Here is a 23171-nt window from a genome sequence, read left to right on the forward strand (position 1 = left end):
GTAAAAATACCTTTTACGAGCAAGTGTGATGAAAAGTACCTATATGTAGTTTACTTACCTGTAAATTGTTGAAGTGTGAAATTACCATTTGTCGAATAAAAAAACACAATATTTCACTTCAATCACCACCCAAATATTTTAAATTTCAATACAATTGAATTCTTCCAATTATAAATCATGCAGAATCAAACTTTACGATGTTAACTTCAAGATTCAAATTGCCATGATAACGAAAACAGATTCGCGTACGAATTTCCATATAAAACCGTATTTTCTTTAACACAAACATGACCCAAAGCAGATATTTCTGTACTAATCACCGATTACTAAACAATACCCTACTAAACGATTTCTATATCACCCTCCCAATTCCAAAAGGTCATATTATCCTATAAATTCCAAAAAGAAAAGCCATTTTTGTAATACGTCGCACAGCCTACGCTTCCATTGTCCTGGTTCCAGCGTCGAAGTCAAATATACGTGTACAAAATTGAACCTTACTGCATAGTAATAGGGCGATGTGTGTATAGATACTTTTGATGCTGTAAGCCAGATAGTACGGTCATTTGTTAGTTAATAGGTTTTTGATTAGATACGTTGGGTACGCGGGGCACGGGGCCCGATGTTAGGCGATATGGTACAGTCAGCAGCAGAAGTTTCTAAGCGGGCGAGGTGTTCAAAGTTCTCGCTCTTAAGAATAAAGTCGCGTCAACATTATTTTGAACACCTGCGGGCTCAGCACGGTTCCATTTTTTATCCACTATCACTAAGCCCGTCACTTTCGCACTTACATACTTGTTAGAACGTGACAGGCATGGTGATAAATGATAAAAATGTGACCGTGCTACTAGAGCTGGTCCGCTTAGCAACGTATACTGCTGACTGTAAGTACAATATACTAAAATGCGCTCGTGACTTAGCTAGCCATGTTCTGGTTCCAATTTCGGAAAGTTTCAGCATAAAAATAATGTTTCGGCCGAGGGTCGGTGTCGGCCAAAACTAGAGCAAACCGAACCTTCTGGTTCGCTTGCGACAATAAATCATGTTTCTACAAACAAACACAACAACACACCAATTACGTTTTTGAACATCAACACTAACATCAAACATTTATTCAGCAAATAGGCCACAGGGGCACTTTTACTTTTTACAATAACTAAAATAACCACAAATTACAAAGTAAAATTTAAAATATGGTCTCAATAAAATATGAGATACTTTATTAGAGATGTATACAGTCTCTAAATGTCAAATAACGCAAAATAAAAAGAAAATAAAAACTAACTTCGTTATCAACACAGACCACAACAGGCGGATTGAAATGTTTTAGGAACCAGAGGGCCTACCGCGAACCACGTTCGAAGTGATGCCTCCCTGTCAAACTTACGTACGACGTACGAATTTACAAGTGCGACAGAGAGGCAACACGTCGAACGTGGTTCGCGGTAGGCCTTCAGAGATGAGAAATTCCTCGTATTCTTTAGAAACGGGATAACCTGATAACGGACTGAATGCCGTCTATTGTTCGCACTGTTGTCTGTCTGGGTTTGCTTTCGTTGGATTGGCCTCTGAGATGCGGTGATACCATGCCACAGAATCCTAAAGAACCCTACGAACGTGTTATTCTATTTCAGTCAGTCTCAGTACAAAAAGTACTGAGGCTGACAGAAGTAGCATGACAAATACGAACGTTTCCGTGAAAATACGATGGTAAAGGATTTTTGTAATACTTCCAACGGCACTCGACATTCCGATTTTCGTCGCCCTTCTGATATTTGACAGGCAATCAAATACCTAAATTGTAGTATGATTTCACGTTTGCTTCCCCGAGTTTTGTCGGTTTTTAATCCCGCGTTTACTTAAAGAGCGTAAGTATAGTTACTTATTATACTCGTACTATAATTTACCTATGTCCTATGTGGTGACCTCGCTCTTCGTAAACGCTTCATAACGAGGTGCCTGTTTAGTCTGTGAAGTGTCGTATATCATTTATATGGTTAATTGTAATTAGTGCACCCGGCATGGCCTGACTCATCCTAAAACAATGACAGGCTCAGCAGGGATCCCCGCATTCCCGAGTGGTGCTGATAACTCGCACGTTTGTAATCAATTCGCTATACATCCTTTGTCAATGACTTTAAAATATCGCCGAGCTAACTGTACAGACTACAGTTTATAAGTCCGCGATACTCGTAATTCTCATTTTTGGAATGCGGAGCGCGATCCGAGTGACACATGCCTTTTATCAACCCTACCGACTACATCTAATGCCCTTAGATAGCAGATACTTTAACCCTTAATCTGACAGAAAACAGGCATATCTTTTCGGTGCTCAATAGTAGTACATATGTATAATAAAACCTCCCAACTATAGTCCAATACTGCAACTATGGTCCACAATCCCAATAAAGTATGAGTAAGTAGTTTTGTCTTGGTTTTTCTCCCATTTATGAAAATGTCTTGTCCCAGAACTGATTAGTCCAAATAATTACACCTAAACGAAGATATAAGAGTCAGTTTTAGACCCTAGTTGGGTGATTTTGGACTATAGTTGAATGATTTTAAGATAAGTATTTAAATTATTCTGGTTAGGATAGAAATGCAAAAAGAGGGTCATAGGTTGTCCAGTATTTCGGACATTGTCGAACGAAAGGTTGTCCTTATATACCTGAAAAAGGTACCTAAGCTATTCCATAATAGCACACTATTTACGCGCTAACCTTTCGCAATTGGGTAAGTTCATCGACCCGCAATCAATCGACCTATATAGGCGGTGGGCGGCTCAGATATAAATATACCTTACGAGTACCTATATATATACTATATCCACCGAACAAGCATATAAGGCAAAATACGCTGTCTATTTATAAGTACTTCTGCTATGACTCCGTCTGCGTGGGATGTTGATGATTGTTATAAAACCTATCCTATGTCCTTTTTCCTCAAAATATCTCCATACCAAATTTCATCTAAATCGGTTCAGCGGTTTAAGCGTGAAGAGGTAACTAGCAGACAGTATAATACATATATTAGTTAGGGATTAAACGTGAATTGAGTATCAAGCCCTTAATTACATGTACCTAGGTACAAAAGTAGCGAAACTATCAAGTTTTAATATGTATCTTTAAATACACGAAGGGAAAATATAAATCTTTTTTTATAGTTTTGCGCTAAAGAAAAACAGGAGCCCGAGCGTCATCTCAGCTACTGACGGGACTTGTTTTAGATCTACATATTACGCCTTAGAAACTCTTGACCAATATTAAATATGGACTTACCCTTCATGTCATCTTTGGAAGAAATGAGACCCGAAAAATTACGCCGAAACTCGGTGACCGTTCAACAATTTAACAATAGGTACTCGGGCATCTTTCATTGAAGATTTAAACATTTTAAACGGGACACGTGTTTCGATCCCTCGTGTGACAGGGTACAGGGTAGACGTACTTTTTACATGTCCCCCGGTACGTATTTAGACTACCCTTCGCAAATGGACCCTTTTGTGTAGGGGAATGTTGGACGTGTTGTTTTTCTGAATTCGAAACACGTAGTTTTTTTGTAGTTATTTTAAACTGAACGGTATTTTTTTTAAGTCAGATCTAATATGTACTATTTGCACAATTAATACTTACATTGGGTGAGTAGAAACATCTGAAATTTTTTGAAACTGTATGGTGTCGTCGATTTAGCGTACTTTTGAGTGGATAGTTAGCGTACTTGTATGAGCTAATAACATTATAAAATATCAGTGTTTTGATACATACATTGTACAATAGTGTTATAATATTTAATGATGTTAAAAGGAAAACATTACAAATAAATAAGCTAAATGACTAACGTGACAGTTTGTAGGAAAATATCTACCTACAAAATAGACTTACATAACTGTATATGATGCGAGGGTCGTACCTACATGTCAATAAGTTAGGTATTTTTACAGTCTGACAAGTCTATTTTCTTATGCATAATATGGAGTATGGACTACGAAACCCTATATTAAACGGCTCGATATGCTCTCCGCCGGTTTTTATTAAGAATGATGCGGTAACTGTGTGTGGTGTTTCAGGTGTTTGATCAGTTTTTAACTGGTTTAATGTTGGTAAAGCACCTCGTTATGTATTAAACATGAAGTATAATTTGCATCTAGCTACAGTAGTAGGAAGGCACTTATTTAGGTCCTAGGAACATCGTTATCTCGGGAGTCGGGGCGGGTTACGAACTCGGGTACTGTTCTACATTCGTGTTTAGGCCAAATGCAGCTGTATATAGTTACATATTTAGATAAGGTTGGTGTTTATGTAAACACCATAATTGAGTAAAATTTCACTTTAAATTCGATACTGGGTAAATAGGAAAAGAAAGTTTTCGGCAGTCGTGTCGTAATTGATCAGTGCTAGCCATGAACCGCGTTTCGACGTGACACCGCGCGTGTATGCGCTTTCCCCGGCCTTATTGAAAATTGCGCGAAACGACGGCGCGGGGGGCGGCGATCGATCGCGCTGTTTGTAAACATTGCGGCACCGGCCATAACTAGACAGGTTAGAATTAACATTATTAGATTAGTTCGTATAGCTCACCTGTATGGTCTGCGCACTCTCCTTGTCGAGGAGGAATTCCATGGACTTGTGAGGGCGCGGCGCGCGCTGGTCGGGCGGGGCCAGCGCCAGCAGCGAGCGCGCGTGCAGCACCGTGCGCTGCGTGTCCACGTCCGTCTCCAGCACTCCTGGAGCGGGCGGCGGGCGCGCCCGAGGAGGCTTGTGCGCCACGCCGCCCGCCGGGGGTCCCGCCGCGCGCGACACCTCCTCCTTCAACGGGATACGGACATATTGCGGCCCGGCCGCCGCGCGCGGTCCCTGCCCCGCGTCTGCCGGGCTCGGAGCACCCCGCCCGTTCGCGCCTGCGCGAGCCTTCTTCTCCTTGCGTCCCGAGAAACGGAAGTTCGCAAAGCGGGACAAGAAGCCCGCTATGCGGCTGCGCGGAGCGCGCGCGCCCGCGTCCGTCATCGCAGCGCAGCGGTCTGAGTGCGGCGCGCGCGGCGCCTCGTCCCCCACCACTATCACCTCCGCGTCCGCCGCGTCGTCGCTCGCGCTCGTCGACGAGACGCTCTCGCTTGTGGATGAGGCGCTCGCCTCGTGCCAGCTGACTTCTGCGACCACCGGCGAAAACGTTACGCCTTTGGAACCGGCGGAAATTGAACGCGCGGGCGGCGCGGCCGGCGCCGGCGCCACTAGCTGCAGCGACGCGCGTAATTCTTCGGGCGTCTCTCGCGGTGCTTCGCGCGCGCGCAGCTCAGGCGTCGAGCGCACCCGTTCGCCGGAGCGCAGCGGCGTCGACGAGAACGGCGGCGCGCGCGGCGAAGGCGACCGCGGCGGTGATGGCTCCATCCGCCGCCGCAACTCATCCAACACGTCGTCCCACGCACCCCACGAGTCCCGCAACCTCTTCGCAGTCAGCACGGACAGTTCCCGGTCGTAGTTGCCCGTATCTTCGAGCGCGCGTTTCGCGGCCTCGTCGAGTCTTCGTGCGGTGGCTTCCATCTCGCGCGCGAACGCGATCTCGGATTCCGTGGTATCATCACTGGCGGCGCTGGGTTCTCGCACAGGAGGAGAGGGTTGTCGAGCTATGTAGACAGGGGGAGGTGGTTGAGGATGTACGCGCGGCGGCGGCGGCGGCGGAGGCAGGCGCGGACGGCGCGGGCCGCCGCGGTAGTCTAGCGCGGTGAGGTCTGCCACGCTGACGGTGAGGCTCTCGGTGACCTCGAAGGTTTGTCGGAAACGCGCGCGGTGCGCGGTGGCGTGCCGGCGCGGCTCGGCGCACACGTCGAGCTCGGCGGGGAGGGAGAGGGCGCGCGCAGCACGGGCTGGGCGACGCTCTGCACTGGGCGAGGCGAGGTTGGGTGCAGACCCGGCAGCGCCCGGCGCTATTTCGGGCTGCCGACGCAGCGGGGGCGGGCGCCGAGCGCGCTCGCTGTACCCGCTGTCTTCACTCAAGTTCTCAGCGGAGAGATGCGGTCGCGGCGCGGGTGGTAGGTGGGCAGGTGGCGGTGAAGCGACGGGAGACTCTAAGGAGTCCGGGGACAGGCTGGGCGACGCCGGCGCCGCGCAGGAACGTTCGAGGGACTCGAACTGGGCGAGACTGGACGAGCGGGAAAGCGAGCCGGTGCTGGTGGGTGAGGAGGCGCGCTCGCGCCGCCGCCGCTTCGCCGGACAAGCCCACTCGCGCTCCGATTCGCTGTCGCACTCTGACCCTACAACAAAACACCATTTACACAATACCGCAACTGATCGCGCGCAGTGGGCACGCAAGAGCGATTCACAGTCCGCCAAAGTCGTGCTTTGCTACTGTCCACGACAATTTCTAAACAACACTTCACAAACTTCACGAAGTAAGTTGACTGTGCAACAGTTTTCTAACACGTCGCCACGGCCAGAGACCGGCAATGACAATGACGCGAGCGCGTCTGTGAGATTTTGGAAACAATCCAACTAATGCAGAATTGGGAAACACATGACAGTTGCCAAATAGTTATAGCCACGTCTCATACTTTGTCTCCCCAATACCGTTTTATTACTGTCAAGATTTTCTGCAAATGGGTGAGCTTACAAACGCGTGGCTATTTTTGAATCCAGTGAAGTCAAAATATTGCATCTGTCATTTCAATGTGGATTTAGTAGCGCCATCTTGTTGTCTTTCGTAGAACTAAAAGGTACTCTCGGTAACATGCTTTCAAAAGACACTGCTATCGCCCGCAAGATGGCGTTAAAAACAAAACACTTACCAGCATTTCCCCGCACGTGTATGACTGAATCCGCATCCGAATCGGAAAGCCATGTCGCTGCAGATGATCGCTCGGAACGGAGGTCATCGCTCGTCTCTTCTACTATTGTTTCGAGGTACAGTGCATGGTTGCTGCCATTGTCGCCTGTGAACAATTTAATCATTAGTACTGCTACTCGCCGTTAGATGGCGCTAATGTAAACAAACTAAATAAATCACGTTTAAAATGTTTACGAAATTATAATATTACTATGCATAATTTAATTCGCTTGCAATATAATTCGCTACGTAGAAACAAAATACACACAATAGAGGCTAACATATGGTAGATTAGATAGATGTACAATAGTTCATACATAATAACTCGCAGCGCTGAACAATGAGGTTCATTTTCATATAAAATGGCGAGCGCCGTGGCGCACAATGGTGCTTTCTCTTATTATTTCATTAGATGACGCAACGATGCACTACACCGTCGAGTCGTGAACGAAAACTGTGAGAGGTCTCATAACAGTCATAACCAGCTTTCATTGGTGCTTTAGCTTTTGCAACTTTTTACTCATTACGAAGTTTTATGTTGATTACGTTTTCGATTTCTTGGTTAAATCCACAGTATAATAAAGAGTACTAGCGTACAGTATGGATACTCACAGTTACCCTACAATGTCTTATCTCACTCACACAAGCATGGTACGCGTTCACCTACACGAGCTTAGGCTGTGTGCGTAGGAAAGGAACGCGTTTGTTTCATACATTTGACCGCCAGTGTCCGAGGTGTAACCAAGCCTTTATGGCATAGAAAAGTGCGAGTGGAACTTTTCATTACTGGTCTTTGTAATACCTAAGATGCATTCTAAAGTAACTTAGGTGCAGTCAACTGCAGAATTTAAGCACTCAAAAACATCAACAAAACTCAGGGTCAAGATACCTTTAGGTATAGATAAATGTGAGCGATAAGACTTATGTTTTTCTAAAAGTCGGTATTGTTTACGCATCTGTAGTACAGTCAGCAGCAATAGTAGCTAAGCGGGCGAGGTGTTCAAAATTATCTTGACGCGACTTTATTGAGAGAAATAAGAGGAAGTAAAAAAAATGTGAGCGATAAGTCTGTTATGTTTTTCTAAAAGTCGGTATTGTTTACGCATCTGTAGTACAGTCAGCAGCAATAGTTGCTAAGCGGGCGAGGTGTTCAAAATTATCTTGACGCGATTAACTTTAATTTGAAAGATCTTTGTATAGTCGCTATCAGGTATATCGGAGCGGCTTAAGTGTTCGCAAACATCTGAACACGCCTCTGTTGTCAAGGCGTTAGAGCGCGTGTTCAGATATTGTGAACACCTTGGCCGCTCCGATATATCTGATGGCGACTGTACAGCTGTAGCGTGACCTTGCATTGCAGAGCTCGAGATAACGGTCTTGCGTTATCACTGTTATCATTATCAGTGAAGGTAAAGTCAAGGGAAAGGAAAATGTACGGACGGAGATTTACTACGCCATTGACTAAAGAATAATACGGTGCAAAAGAAGTTTAGATAGCTGAGATAGGGGATAGATGGCGCTGCACGGCGCCAGACTGTTTATTGACAAACTTTAAAATCTTGTCGCATGATATAATGGCTCCTCTACACGATGAGCCAGCGCCGGCCACTCCAAGGGACGCATTTATGCGTTAGAGCATAGAGAAAAAAATACATAGAGTGCTCACTCCATACATCAGTTTTAGTACCAAAAAGACTATTAGCATCTAGCATCGAGTATAGCGGAACTACCAGTATTGCTACTTGACAATAGATGTAGCACCGACCGGAAAGTCTTATGCTGTTGAGATAAGACTTTCCGGTAGGAGCTACATCTATTGTCAAGTAGCAGTACTGATAGTTCGGCTACTCGATGCTAGATGTAGGCACTGAAATTAATAGTCTGAACTGATGTATGGAGTGAGCACTCTTGTCTTACTATATTTCTCTATGGTTAGAGGGAGCAGGTGATATTGCTATCTCATTCTGCCGTATGGCTGCGTCCCTTGGAGTGGCCGGCGCTGGCCCATCGTGTAGAGGAGCCATAAAATATCTACCTATTAGTTTAAAAAGCAGACTTTAGTTACGTAAACACGTAAAATATTCTTGCAAATGGCATGGCAAAAAACACTGTAAATGTTTCGGCAATGTTTGGCATGGAAATAAGGCCCAATATACACTTGTAAGTTTTACTTACGTAAGTAGGGACACAGCTATACTACAGAATGAGAGATGAATATAGTTATCTCATTCTAACAATTAACCTTGTCCCTACTTACGTAAGCAAAACTTACATCAAGTATCTTGGGCCTAAGTTCGGCATCTCAACTATCTCAAGCTTACAGTAAGTAACAGCACTAGAAATTGGGCCCGATACGGATTTTGAACTAAGTATTATAGATATCTATTAGACATCACCAAGATATGTCAGTGTCAAACAAGTGTCAAAAGTGACGTTTTTGTTAGAAGAAAGGTCACTTTTGACACTGACATATCCAATCCATATCGTTTCGATATCTAATATTTGACGTATCTTAAAGTTCGAATATGGCTGATTATTCTCTGAATGCAAGTTTAGACGGCCTTAGCAAATCGTGCACATACCGGCATTGAACCCAGAGGGCCCGTCACTACCGCGACCACTTTAATGGTCGTATACACGCTAAGGCAATTAGGTATCCGGTTTATATGGCATTAGGAAATAGATAGTTGATTGATCTTTGTGTATCCTAAACTGGGTATCGTTCTTACGTTTTAATCTCAAGTTCAGACTAAATGTGTTCAATTTGGAAACTGAGGGTAGCCAAGATGACAATCGTTAGCAGAAAACGAAACGTTATGATTTACATTAAGTATTACGAGAGGGCTCATTTAGACGATGCGAGAACTCGCATGCGAGTTTCATTACATTGCGGCTTTTGATCAGTCCGTTGAATTGGACGTAACCAACAGCCCGCAATGTAACTAAAATCGCATGCGAGTTCGCGCGCCGTCTAAATCAGCCCGTTTATCTTAGCGTTTCATTATTTTTAACCGACGAAAAAAACGGAGGAGGTTCTCATCTGCATACGATTCTCATCTACGCTTAGAAAGAATCTCTAATTTTAAAAAGACTTGCTGAAATTACATGAAACTTGGCATTGACATTCAAGCAACATATATCTATGTCTGGTAGTCGTAAGAACACAGAACAGAAGTAACATGTTACATTACAAGAAAGCGAGTAAAAGTTTTACATACATACATATTACATAACTCCTAGGGTTTGAGATCCGGATATCCGGATATCCGAAATATCCGGATATCCGTCAAATCTAAGATCCGGATCCAGCGTCTCATAGGATCCGGATATTTCGGATCTCACGGATCCGTTAAATATTGCATTGGTAGCGTTATTGGTACGCGATAACGTCATAAAATAAATACAAATATTGCTTAAACTAAACAGTAGTAACAGTAACAGTCTTAAAATTAGCTACCTGCATGCCTCCTGACTGGAATAAGGGTAATTATTTGTATGTTTTAAAGTAAATGTTGTTGTGTTATCGTGACTTTTTTGTGTTATCGTGTCGGTTCCCAGTCTTCTGTTAACATAAATAACATGTGCTTGATGTGCTGCTAACCGAGTAAGTAATATTGATATTTTTTTCTCGTTATTAAGAAGCTGTAGCCCAAATTTCTTAATTTCGCGAAACTTTTGTAGTAATTTTACATTATTTTGCAGTATTTAACTGGATTTATATAAGTTTTATATGTATATTGGTATGTACCTATAATGGAAGATTGTTGTAATGGGGACTGAATAAATGAGTTAGATACTTTTTCTAAGCCATTTTTCCCAATCTAACGACTGAAGGTATAGCTATTTTACCAAGGTAAAGTAAGTACGTTTTTTAATAGTATAATTATATCAGATCACACAGGTATAAAATAATAAAAGTACATAAATGTAACTTTTTCTCCATTCTCTATTTTGTGAGCTTATAATGGTAAATTTAAGAAAAAACGCCGAAGTTAAAGCGGTGTTTTTAGGCACCTTTAGAATAAATTCTTCTGAGCAGATATATAGAAATAAATTTGCTTTAATTACTTCATTTTTGGCGTTTTCGGTTACAAATCGACTACGCGGCCTCCTAAAAGAAAAATGCATAATATTATTAATAGGAATACCTAATTAAGACTACACTGAATATATTATTATACTTATTTATATCGTTTTAAATAATAATAATTATAATTAACTAAAATATGAACATTTTACATTTTACTAGCTGTTCGTTGTATGTAAGTTGTAAATTTCGTCACCTTTCTTTATACAGATCCTTATTATCCGAATTATCCGGATATCCGGATCCGTCAAATTTTAATATCCGAAATATCCGGATCCGAAAAATGGACGGATCTTGCAAACCCTAATAACTCCCAATCGCTCTATTTTCTTGGTATGTATAATATTTTTTAGTAACGAAATCTAGTACCAGACATAGATATTCAAACTGTGACCTTGATGATTTGATATGTAGGTACAATCGTTATCTATCTAAGTAATTTAATACCTTTAAACGAGCAATTCTTGTTTATTTATTTATTTATATAGGTATATTTCGGGAAACTCCGAGACGACTCTAACGATTTCGAATAAATTTACTATATGGGGGTTTTCGGGTTTTCGGGTTTTCGGAAAAATCGACCTATCTTGGTCTTATCTCTAGGATACCGCGCAATTTTGAGTTTTTATATATTTTCCGAGCAAAGCTCGGTCTCCCAGATATTAAACCATATAAGGAATCCATATAACACATAAACGTTTAAATAAGCAATAGCAAATAGAAAGTCGAAATAAAAGCTAGTAAATATACTATCAGGTATGTTTATCGTAGAGATTAAAGATTGCCTCGGACTCGGATCAAATCGTTTCGATTAGCTATCGACTTTCGAGACTTTCTAGGCTTAGATGCTTTTAAAGCTATTTCTTTAACGTAAAACGTTATAATATTAATAAATATTGTTCTATAAACTGTAATAGATGTCATTCATATATACTAGCGACCCGTCCCGGCTTTGCACGTGTTAACAAATTATACATAAACCTTCCTCTTGGATCACTCTATCTATTATAAACCGCATCCAAATCCATGCGGGATAGTGACCAAGGCCTCGAGGTAGTACTATTAGTTATTCTGTGCCTCGAGTGCCCAAGGCCGGATTTGAACCGGCGTCTTTAGCTTTCGCGGGTATGGCCATAGAGAAATATAAGTAAAGAAAGAGTGCTAACTCTTTACTGAAGTTTTCTTATATACCAAAACGCGAGTTATTTCGTAGTCGACATCTAACGTCAAGTAGTGGAACTATCAGTACCGCTACTTGACACCAGATGTATAGTAGTATAATTTTTGCATAAAATAGCTAGTATACTGAGAAATCTGACCAGCAAAATTTCGAACAAAAGTATACTAAAGGAAATTAAGATAAAAGGTAAAAAACCCGCACGATGGTCTCTCTTCCCCGGCAAGTTCGTGCAACGGGCCATATATCTTGTCCCCTTCCAATTTCCTGGTTTTCCGTTCCGTTCCGTTCTGTTCCGTTCCGTTCCGTTCCGTTCCGTTATCCGTTCCGGTAATGTAATATTGTCAACTGTTCGAGTCTTTCAACATTGCGTGCAAGTACAATTAACAATTTCGTCAAACCGCGAGTACCGTTTTTGTCTACGCGTGTCGCTATCCGTGACAGTAACCACCAGTATTTGTTGAGCCCTCGTACAAAATGTTACGTGGGAGTTAAGGGCTCAAGTTACGTAAGTCGTCTGAGGCCAGTGGTTTCGATTTTGAAACACTAATTAATGTCTGTCGACACTGATTTGTCTAAAACTTGAATAAAAAAAGTTTAATAATCTCAGTAAAATTATTACGAAATGGTCTAAGATAAAAAAAATAGTAGAGCTATAATTTTGAACCCTGACTGAACCCTGAGTGGCAACCGCGAAAACCGAAATTCGCAAACTGTGGGATCTATCTCTTTTACTCCAATAAAGGCGTAATTAGAGTGACAAATAAAACTGCCCGTAATTAGCGAAATTCGATTTTCGCGGTTATAGTCCTGATACTCCTGATATTAAACTGTATTCTGAGAATAATTATATATTGAAGCAGCCGAGGTGCTCATAAATATCTGAACACGCACTCTAACGCCTTGATAATATAGGTGTGTTCAGATATTTGTGACCACCTTGGCCGCTCCGATATACCTGTATGATGTCGACCGTATAACGCCTAAATGCGCGTTCCTCTTGCCGGTCTCGCCCCCGCCTTCAACAAGATTCTTCGCAACTTCTAATATAACGCGAGGCCTCTTAACTAATACCAAAAAGATCTTATATGTGACGTTATCTACGAAAAGGGACCTTATTGTCGATGGCGCTTACGCCATTATTAACGATGCTCCGATATAAATACAATGCCGCGCGACGCTGTGCGGCGTAAGCGCCATCGATAATAAGGTCCCATTTCATAGATAATGCCCCATATACACTCTAAGCTAAGCTCATTCATTATATGTGCCATTTTCAACCAAAAGGGTAGTTATTGTCGGTTGTCAGTAAGGCGCTATTTCCGTATAGCTTCTATTTGAGATTGAAATCAACCTTATCGACAACCGACGATGTGGTACCTTTTAGTTGAAAACGTCACGTATATTTTTGGTCTTTATAGTTTTGAGACAGAAGAGTCGTGGAATGTATGGGGCCCAACAATACATTCCACGAGTCTTCTCTTTCTGAGCAGGCGGCCAGGCCCCGGACCCCGTAGGCAACATGCCAATCGCTAACGCTACGTAGCGAACGAAACGCAACGGTCACTGTCACACTAATATGGAAGACTGATAGAGAGACACAAAGCGATTCGATCGCGAAGCGCAAGCGATCGTCACCTTGGCTACCGGGCCGACTGACTAGGGCTCAATTAGACGGCGCGCGGACTCGTATACGATTTTAGTTACATTGCGGACCATTGAGGTGACATCAATTCAGCCGACCAATCAAATGACGCAATGTAATTAAACTCGCATGCGAGTTCTCGCGCCGTCTAAATGAGCCGTTTCGTTGGCGCTTAAATCGTTTTTAACATGTTGGTACGAACGGGTTTCGCCCGCGCGGGGCAATGCACGTTTAATTTCATTATTGATTTAATTAGATGCATTTAAATGTTGTTTTGGTCCCAAGTTGGTGCATTTGCATGCAATGTTGAACTGAATAATTTAATGTTGATTATTCTATTACAAGCGTGTCATTGCAGCTTCATTGGTATAACTTAAAATAACCAAACCTTTCAACTAAAAGGTATTACATTGTCGGTTGTTGATAAGGTTGATTTCAAATAGGAGCTATATCGAAATAGTGCTTTATGGACAACCGACTACAAGTACCCTTTTGTTTGAGATTGGCACATATATTTAGATATTTTTACTTCTTAGTGCTACCGCTACCTGTTTGTCACGTATAAAAATGTTACGCATAGGGTATGCTAACATCATTCGAAAAATCATGAAATTATGTATATTTTTTTGTCACTTTTTACGCGTTTATGGCGGTGGTTATAGCTATCGAGCCTGCGATCCGAAAGGTCACGGGTTCGAATTTTTCAATTTCTTCATTAATTCAAAAGGTTGGTATATCGCTAAAACCGCTAAACCGAATTAGATGAAAAAATAAGCTCTTTAGAAGCTACGAGTATCATAGATACGAAATTGGCCGAAAATAGTTTATAAGGTAAGTGCTCCGAAACGGAACCTTAAGCAATTGTCAGACCGTGAAAGGTAACGGTAGCTTAAAGCGGGGTAGCCAACCATACAGCCTCCGTAAGGTACTATACGGTTGTCGCGTAGGGAGTGCTTCTAGAACGGTGTAAGAGAAGTGAAAATGAAAATTAAAAAACCGGCCAAGTTCGAGTCAGACTCGCGCACGAAGAGTTCCGTACACTTACGCAAAAAAAGGCAAAAAATCACGTTTATTGTATGGGAGCCCCACTTATACATATTTATTTTATTTTGTTTTTAGTACTTGTTGTTATAGCTGCGACACAAATACATCTTCTGTGAAAATTTCAACTGTCTAGCTATCGCGGTTTATGAGTTACAGACAGCCTTGTGACGGACGGACAGATGGACAGCGCGGAGTCTTAGTAATAGGGTCCCGTTTTTACCCTTTGGGTACGGAACCCTAATGAATGGAGATGAATATGTAATAATAACATTAGGTTACAGGTCAAGGTTTTCAACCCTTCATCATCACCTTCCTCGCATTGTCCCGTCATTTTGCCACAGCTCATGGGAGCCTGGGGTCCGCTTGGCAACTAATCCCAGTAATTGGCGTGGGCACTAGTTTTTACGAAAGCGACTGCCATCTGACTTTCCAACCCAGAGGGTAAACTAGGCCCGTTTTGGGATTAGTACGAGGATCCATGGCACCTCCGTGCACAAGACCTAAACGAGGATATGCTTCGCCGACTCCGCGAAATGCACATCGAGGATCTTGACACCCCTCGTGACGTCTACATCGGACACGGACAGTACAACCCCCTTATAACTAACACGAGACTAGGTGAAATAAGCTATGTACCAAAAAAAGACAGGAGTCGGCTGCTCAGCAAGCGAACAACCGCTCCACGTTCCCATAGATTATAATTAGCTGTAAGTAGGATTAAGAGATTAAGACTACATTAAACAACATTTTAAATCTATATAAATTTACTTTGTACATACACTAACAAGCATACAGCACACACTACTTGACACTTATACAGATCTTTTAGACAGCAAACATAAGTAGCTGACACACCCACAGGCCGAATACACCACCGCCCTGTTGGACAGAATGTAACATACGAACTAGGGAAATAAACATCTTTCTATTCTATTCTATTCTATTCTATTGGGATTAGTCCGGTTTCCTCACGATGTTTTCCTTCACCGAAAAGCGTCTGGTAAATATCAAATGATATTTCGTACATACGTTCCGAAAAACTCATTGGTACAAGCCGGGGTTCGAACCCGCGACCTCCGGATTGCAAGTCGCACGCTCTTACCGCTAGGCCACCAGCGCCTGCGCCTTTTCAACCCTTCATTTGTATAAAATATAAAAACACCAAATCAAATCAAAACAATTAAATCTTATACAAATTGACCTAGCCCCACCGTAAGCTCAATAAGATATACGACTTGTTGAATTGGACGAACCATGTCACACACTGTGCTAGTATCGTCCTTTGGACTGTCCAAAGGACAATAATAATAGTGTCCAAGTTGGACAACCAGATATAATAACACAATAGTCTTACATTAAGATACAAGTGCGAAAAGTAGGAAATTCGCAACGAGTGGCGATAAATTGAAACACGACCGAAGGGATTGTCTTAAATCGACACGAGTTGCGAATTACCTATTCGCTCGTGTATTGTAAAACTTTTTTCAGTACATATATGGCTCTTTAAATTTTCGACATTGGCATGTATTGTGGTAATTAACGCACTAGGGCGGTAAAGTACCATATTTACTTTTAAAAAAGTGGATTCACCCAAAACAAGGTTGTATGAAAAATCAGCATTTAGACGAGTCAGCCACAGACATATGAATGGACAGTCTAACTCAGCCAATCAAGCAACAACAATTGCGCCCTGATGGCTTCAAGGTGAATTCCATTCATTTCCACGTGACACGCCACTCATACAAGTCATGCAACTGCACCGCAGAACCAGTGTATGTGAGCTTTTACACATAGCACAGAATAAATAATAGTACTACGGAAATCATTCTACTGTTCTATTATATGGTACAGTCAGCATCAAAAGTAGCGGATCAGTCACAAAAAGTACTGACGTTGACTAAAGTAGCATCACAAACACGAACGTTTCCGAGAAAATACGATGGAAAACAATTATACAGTATATCTGTATAACTAGACTAAAGAGTGGTGTTTCGGCGGTTCCGTGGGAAGGGTTCCGACCGCGCTGAAACTGAAGGCCTACCGCGAACCACGTTCGACGTGTTGCCTCCCTGTCACACTTACATACGAAATTACAAGTGCGACAGAGATGCAACACGTCGTACGTGGTTCGCGGTAGCCCCTCTGTATTTTCGGAAGTGTCCGACCGGAAGATTCGGTTGCGGCATAAAAATTATGTTCGGCCGAAACCAGAGGAAAAGCAAACTTCGGTTTCGATTTCAGTTACGGCAAAAAAACCGGGCTCGGTTGGATAGTAGGTTTAAGTTTCTCGTCTATAAAAGTAAGCTTAGATGTGTAAGAAAGAATGTTATGTATGATTATTAGATTAGCTATGAGTATAATGAGTAGTACAGTCACCTGCAATAATATGTTACACTTCGAAGGCCGCAAAAATATGTGAAACGCTCTTATGGCTCTACAAACAAGATCGTGTCAGATATTTTTGCGGCCTTCATTGTTTTTTTTTAAATACCACATCGGCGGCAAACAATCATACGGGCCGCCTAATGGTAAGCAGTCACCGTAGCCTATGGACGCCTGCAACTCCAGAGGTGTTACATGAGCGTTGCCGATCTTTTTAAACAACTGTACACTCCTTTTTTGAAGAACCCCATACTGTAGGTAGACCCTCGGGAAAACCTCGAAAGGGAGGGTCACCGCTCATTCCACAGCCGGAGCGTACGCGGGAGGAAATTCCTCTTAAACCGCACAGTACGCGACCATTTAGGTTTCGGTTTAGGTTCATTGTGTAAGATATTATTGCAGGTGACTGTACCAGCTGTAACATTACTCTGTCGTCGCATGGGTACATACATCATCGATTTCTCGATAAGATTCTTGCTGCAACCGTCACCCTTCATCGCGCACGCGCGATTCTGTGACGCAATTTCTTCACTTATAGTCCTAAAGCAGAGTTATTATTAATTATGTACGTGATATTATACTTAATATATGCGTAGTTAATGATCCACGTATATACTTTCATAAGTATTTACGGCAACGTCTTGTGAAAACCGAGGAGTTAGTTTGGTAAAGGGGCCCACTGATTAGTGATTACCAGTCCGCCGGACGGTATCGGCCTGTCAGTTGTTCGGAGCTGTCAACTTTTTGTTGTAACTGACAGGCCGATATCGTCCGGCGGACTGGTAATCAGTGGGCTCCTTAAGAAAAGACTGGCTGTCGCTTATAGTAGGTAATAGCGGTAGGTAAGTACACCGCGAAATTCAGTAAAATGTTGCAAATGGTGATAAAGGTATGAAAATCGGTACGATTGATCTTTAGGCCATTTGAATCAATTTAACCCGATGCACCAAATAATAGGGGTTATGACGTCATCTTTTTTTTTCTTTCTTCTATTACGTCTGGCGGAACCCTTTTGTTTCACCATGTATATTAACAATAGGGTTGATGGTAACTGACAAAGGTTTTTATCGATGGCGCCAGCATAGGTTTGAACTGTGCTCTCTGTCTATGTCCTATGGGATTTGGCATCCGGGGCCATAAAAATACAAGAAATTGTCACTAATCGTAGGATTGGCAGATAAATCCTATGCTGGCGCTATCTGTAAAATACTTCGACCGGCCAACCCCATTCATGCTAGTTCCAGAAATGTAGTGCATCTTCTGTACGGTCCACCAAGATAAAGGATATATCGGAACGGCTAAGGTGCTCAAAAATATCTAAGCAAGCTTGTATAGTGTCTGTTTAGATAATATTGATCTCCTTTTTTTGAGTCGTAACTTTAGAACTGATATGAGTATTAAGTGAGTATATAGTTGACTGGTAGAGAATTCTGTCGGGTATTAGCATGCTATTTGCATATAGTTGTGTATTTTGTGCATAAATAGAGTCAAAACACTCATAACTTAATACCTATGTAACATAACAATAAATCAATGTTATGTGCAATCGATATTGCATCGATTACTACTTAAGTATGACCATAAAAATAACATTTAAATAGACTATTTATAGGTATTTTATGCTCCGCTTGTTAGATTTCACAAATATCTAACGTTAGTCAATTTCGATTGTATGTGATTATTTATATTATAATATCTGGGAGACTGAGCTTTGTTCGGAAAACATATAAAAACTCAAAAATGAGCGTTTTTCCAGAGATAAGACCTAGCTAGATCGATTTTTCGCCCCCGAAAACCCCCATATAGCAAATTTCATCGAAATCGTTAGAGCCGTTTCCAAGATCCTCAATATCATCATCTTCCTCGCGTTGTCCCGGCATTTTGCCACGGCTCATGGGAAACTGGGGTCCGCTTGGCAACTAATCCCAGGAATTGGCGTGGGCACTAGTTTTTACGAAAGCGACTGCCATCTGACCTTCCAACCCAGAGGGTAAACTATTAGGCCCTTATTGGGATTAGTCGTAGTAGATTATTGGGAGTAGTTTTTCGGAACTTATGTACGAAATATTATTTGATATTTAAGTACCAGTCGCTTTTCGGTGAAGGAAAACATCGTGAGGAAACCGGACTAATCCCAATGCGGGCCTAGTTTACCCTCTGTTGGAAGGTCAGATGGCAGTCGCTTCCGTAAAAACTAGTGCCCACGCTAATTACTGGGATTAGTTGCCAAGCGGACCCCATGCGGATGAACCATGGCAAAATGCCGAGACATCGCGAGGAAGATGATGAGTTGTAGTAAGGCAGGCGTGTCTCACTCCGCAATTTCGTCGCTTTGCTACAGGTAGCTAAAAGTACATCCGTTCGGCCCCAATTTTGGGAAAAGCCATAAGCCGCGCGTGGCGCTGTCGCCACCTAGCGGCCATATCTGTGCTGATCGTAACAGACGCGTTTTGTTAGAGAGTGAGTCTTCTGTACTTAGTACTATTATTTATTCTGTGGTACTGGTCTATAGTTGGGTGGTTTCGTTCCACTTCCATTACAAATTGCAACGGTGCCTTAGTAAACAGCGCCAGACTCCGACGAAAGATATTTAATAAAAGAAACATAAAAGACTGGCCTTAAAGGCCGCAGTATCCAAAATGTGACCAGTAGGTTAACTTAACGAGAAGTACCTAAGTATAAGCAACTGGAATAAAGACCCTGGGGGCCGATTTTTGAAATTCGACCGCTCGATTTCGTGTATTTCGTTCAGTAATATCTCCACTACTAGGCATGTAAATTCTACTAATAGAATTGAAAACGAGTGGTCAATACCACTAGATTCCCAATATCTATCGCTCGTATTTCAAAAATCAGCATTTCGCTGTTTTTCACCGATTTTCGAGTGACGAAATCGAGCGATCGAAATTCAAAAATCGGCCCCCTGGTTTTCTTGAGAAAACGAAATATTATCTGTCTATCAAAATAAAAGACAATCATAATCAAAAAGTGGAAATAATTACACCTAAAAAAATGAAATAATTAAAAAAGTTAATTTATTTTAAGAAAGATATGCGGTCTTCCATATCTAATGACCGTGTAGATCAATAAAATGTGTATAAACAGTACATATTCAGAATTAGATATAAATATAAGTAAATAAATGTTAGCAAAACTTCAGTGAGGCACATTAAATAACCTAGGGCCCAAGATCCTAATACTGGTACAAATGATCTACACTGAAATTGAAATCAATATTAAATGAACAGAGTTGCTTTTGTTTTGTTGCCTTCGATTTTAAAACGAAACGATCTCAAATTTAATTTCTAATCTAATACCATGAATTCAAATTACACTGCCAATTTATCTGCTATAGTTGGCAGCTGGAGGTTAAAACGGGTCACGGGTCACTTACTTAGCTCATGGGTTAAATAACAAGTAGAGTCTGTGCGGAAAGAGAAGAGTCGCGGAATGTATGGGGTACAATACATTCGACTCTTCTTTTTCCGCACATACTCTACCTAAGTTTAAGAATACTAAATATATTGAAAACGGGTCACTCACGTTTCATTGACATGTTTCACTCCACAACACAACATGTCGAGCGTTTTCGACTTAAAATACGTGAGTAACCCGTTTTCAATATATTTAAGAATACTGTTTGAAATGTGTCTAGTGCGTAAGGATATAGAACCGGTCCCAGCAATGCCAATTGATCCGTGATACGGCATGCGCGGAATGCAGCCGCGCACACACACCGACGCACACAAAAAACGATGCACACACAAAAACGCTCGACACAGTCTAGTCACTAGTCTACGGGCCACTCTCCTTCTAACCAACCTAGAGTTAAACCAATAAGCTTGGTTGTTAATAGGCAAGACTGAGCTAGTGTTATTTAAACGTCATATTTTTTTAAGTTTGACGTATAAAATAACACTTGCACATTCTGAGCTATCAATCGCTGCCAACTTAGTTTGGTCTAACTCTAGCCGCCGCCATACAAGCTAAGTTACGCTCTCATTTGAAAACTACTTGCAGAAATGACATAAGTTAAACTTGTTTCATGCAGATACGATTTACGTTAACTTATAGGAGTTTGAGTTTTCACAGCTTCATTTAAGGGACTGTAGACCTGGAGCCCGGCCGTTTCTCAAAAGCTTGTAACTTGTATTACAAGTGGAAGTCCCTTTCTAACAAAAGCTGTCAAAAAGTGACATCCGCTTGTATTACAAGTTACAAGCTTTTGAGAAACGGGCCCCTGAGTATATTGTTCAAATTTCAAATCGATGCCTCCACGCGTTCCCGAGAAAAAAGGCCTTGACAGACGGACGGACAACTAAGTGATCCTGTAACGGTTCCGTGTTTTCCTTTTGAGATACGGAACCCTAAAATTAAAAAAACAACGGGCTGCACTCTGGGAGTGCCGGCAGAAGTGAAAACTCAATGACATTGTAACAGTTTTTCGATCAGGTCACGTGTCCGTCTTACGAATTTTCAATCTGTCGAATCTGTCGGTCACGTGACCTGTCGCGAGTTTAACATTTTTTCCCCATCACAAAAATTGCACAGCGCCGCTAAAGAAGTTTTCACTTCAAAAAAATTACACAGCCAAGAGGAAGGTTTGTAGCCAGTTTAGAGATCATTCAGAAGGACCGACTACCGGAACTTGTCGCAGCGTATACGCAGTGACGTGTCTCGGGCGTTGCGTTTGTGTCATATTGTTGCGTAAACCGTGCGTCAACGACAACCGCGGCGTAGCCGATCCCTGAGTCCTTAACATACTTATCTAATAGTAGCTCTGTGAGCTGTATACCTCGGCCACCCTGGCTATGCCAATTTAAAAAAAGCGGCCAAGTGCGAGTCGGACTCGCCCATGAAGGGTTCCGTATTTAGGCGATTTATGACGTATAAAAAAAAACTACTTACTAGATCTCGTTCAAACCAATTTTCGGTGGAAGTTTACATGGTAATGTACATCATATATTTTTTTTAGTTTTATCATTCTCTTATTTTAGAAGTTACAGGGGGGGGGACACACATTTTACCACTTTGGAAGTGTCTCTCGCGCAAACTATTCAGTTTAAAAAAAATGATATTAGAAACCTCAATATCATTTTTGAAGACCTATCCATAGATACCCCACACGTATGGGTTTGATGAAAAAAAAAATTTGAGTTTCAGTTCGAAGTATGGGGAACCCCAAAAATCTATTGTTTTTTTTCTATTTTTGTGTGAAAATCTTAATGCGGTTCACAGAATACATCTACTTACCAAGTTTCAACAGTATAGTTCTTATAGTTTCGGAGAAAAGTGGCTGTGACATACGGACGGACAGACAGACGGACAGACGGACAGACATGACGAATCTATAAGGGTTCCGTTTTTGCCATTTGGCTACGGAACCCTAAAAACAGGAACTGAATTGACAAAACACCTTACACATATCCAACCTGTTCCCTGCTCACAAAATTTCACGAGACTCGGTTGAGAAATACGACTAAGATGGCCGGCTTTTTATCATTTGTCACCATGGCTGTCACGTTCTAACAAATATGTACATGCGAAAGTGACGCATGGCATGACAGGTGATAAAAATGCGACCATGATAGCTGGTCTGTGAGGAGAACCGGCCGGACAGCCGGACATACGAAGGCATTTTTGGCTTCTCTCGGTCGGACATGGAACTCCGTGACATATATAATATTAGTTCTGTTTGATGTGGGGATTTCTACTATTTATTTTGATCCACAATAATAATATTTATGTAATCCCCGTTTGTTGATAGTTTGATCGGATTTGATCCCAAACTGCTTCAGTAGTAATACAAACGCATAATAACTAATAACGGATCGGCGTTGAAACGCAAGCGGGCGCCATTATCCTAACTTACCGACTCCGATTTGGATCAACTAGTTTACCAGTTATGTATATTAAATTGGGGACTATAGAAGTTATCGCTTCGCTTGTTTTATAATAATGTTATTATCATCTCATCAGATTAAAACGCTTATATTGAATTATATCGCTTATATTGAATT

At 41.9% G+C, this 23171-nt stretch overlaps 1 protein-coding gene across 1 annotated transcript in view; it reads right to left on the minus strand.

Moving 5' to 3' along the window:
* LOC134661246 (serine/arginine repetitive matrix protein 2) overlaps window positions 1-23171 on the minus strand; it is a 153125-nt gene that overhangs the window by 87690 nt on the left and 42264 nt on the right. Inside the window, exons 2-3 of the mRNA XM_063517233.1 lie at window positions 6779-6922; window positions 4578-6247 (exon numbers count right to left, since the gene is read on the minus strand). Coding sequence (XP_063373303.1) covers window positions 4578-6247; window positions 6779-6922 — 1814 coding nt within the window. The remainder of the gene's footprint in view (window positions 1-4577; window positions 6248-6778; window positions 6923-23171) is intronic.

Source organism: Cydia amplana, chromosome Z (assembly GCF_948474715.1).
Source record: "Cydia amplana chromosome Z, ilCydAmpl1.1, whole genome shotgun sequence".
In the NCBI taxonomy this organism is placed as follows: Eukaryota; Metazoa; Arthropoda; class Insecta; order Lepidoptera; family Tortricidae; genus Cydia; species Cydia amplana.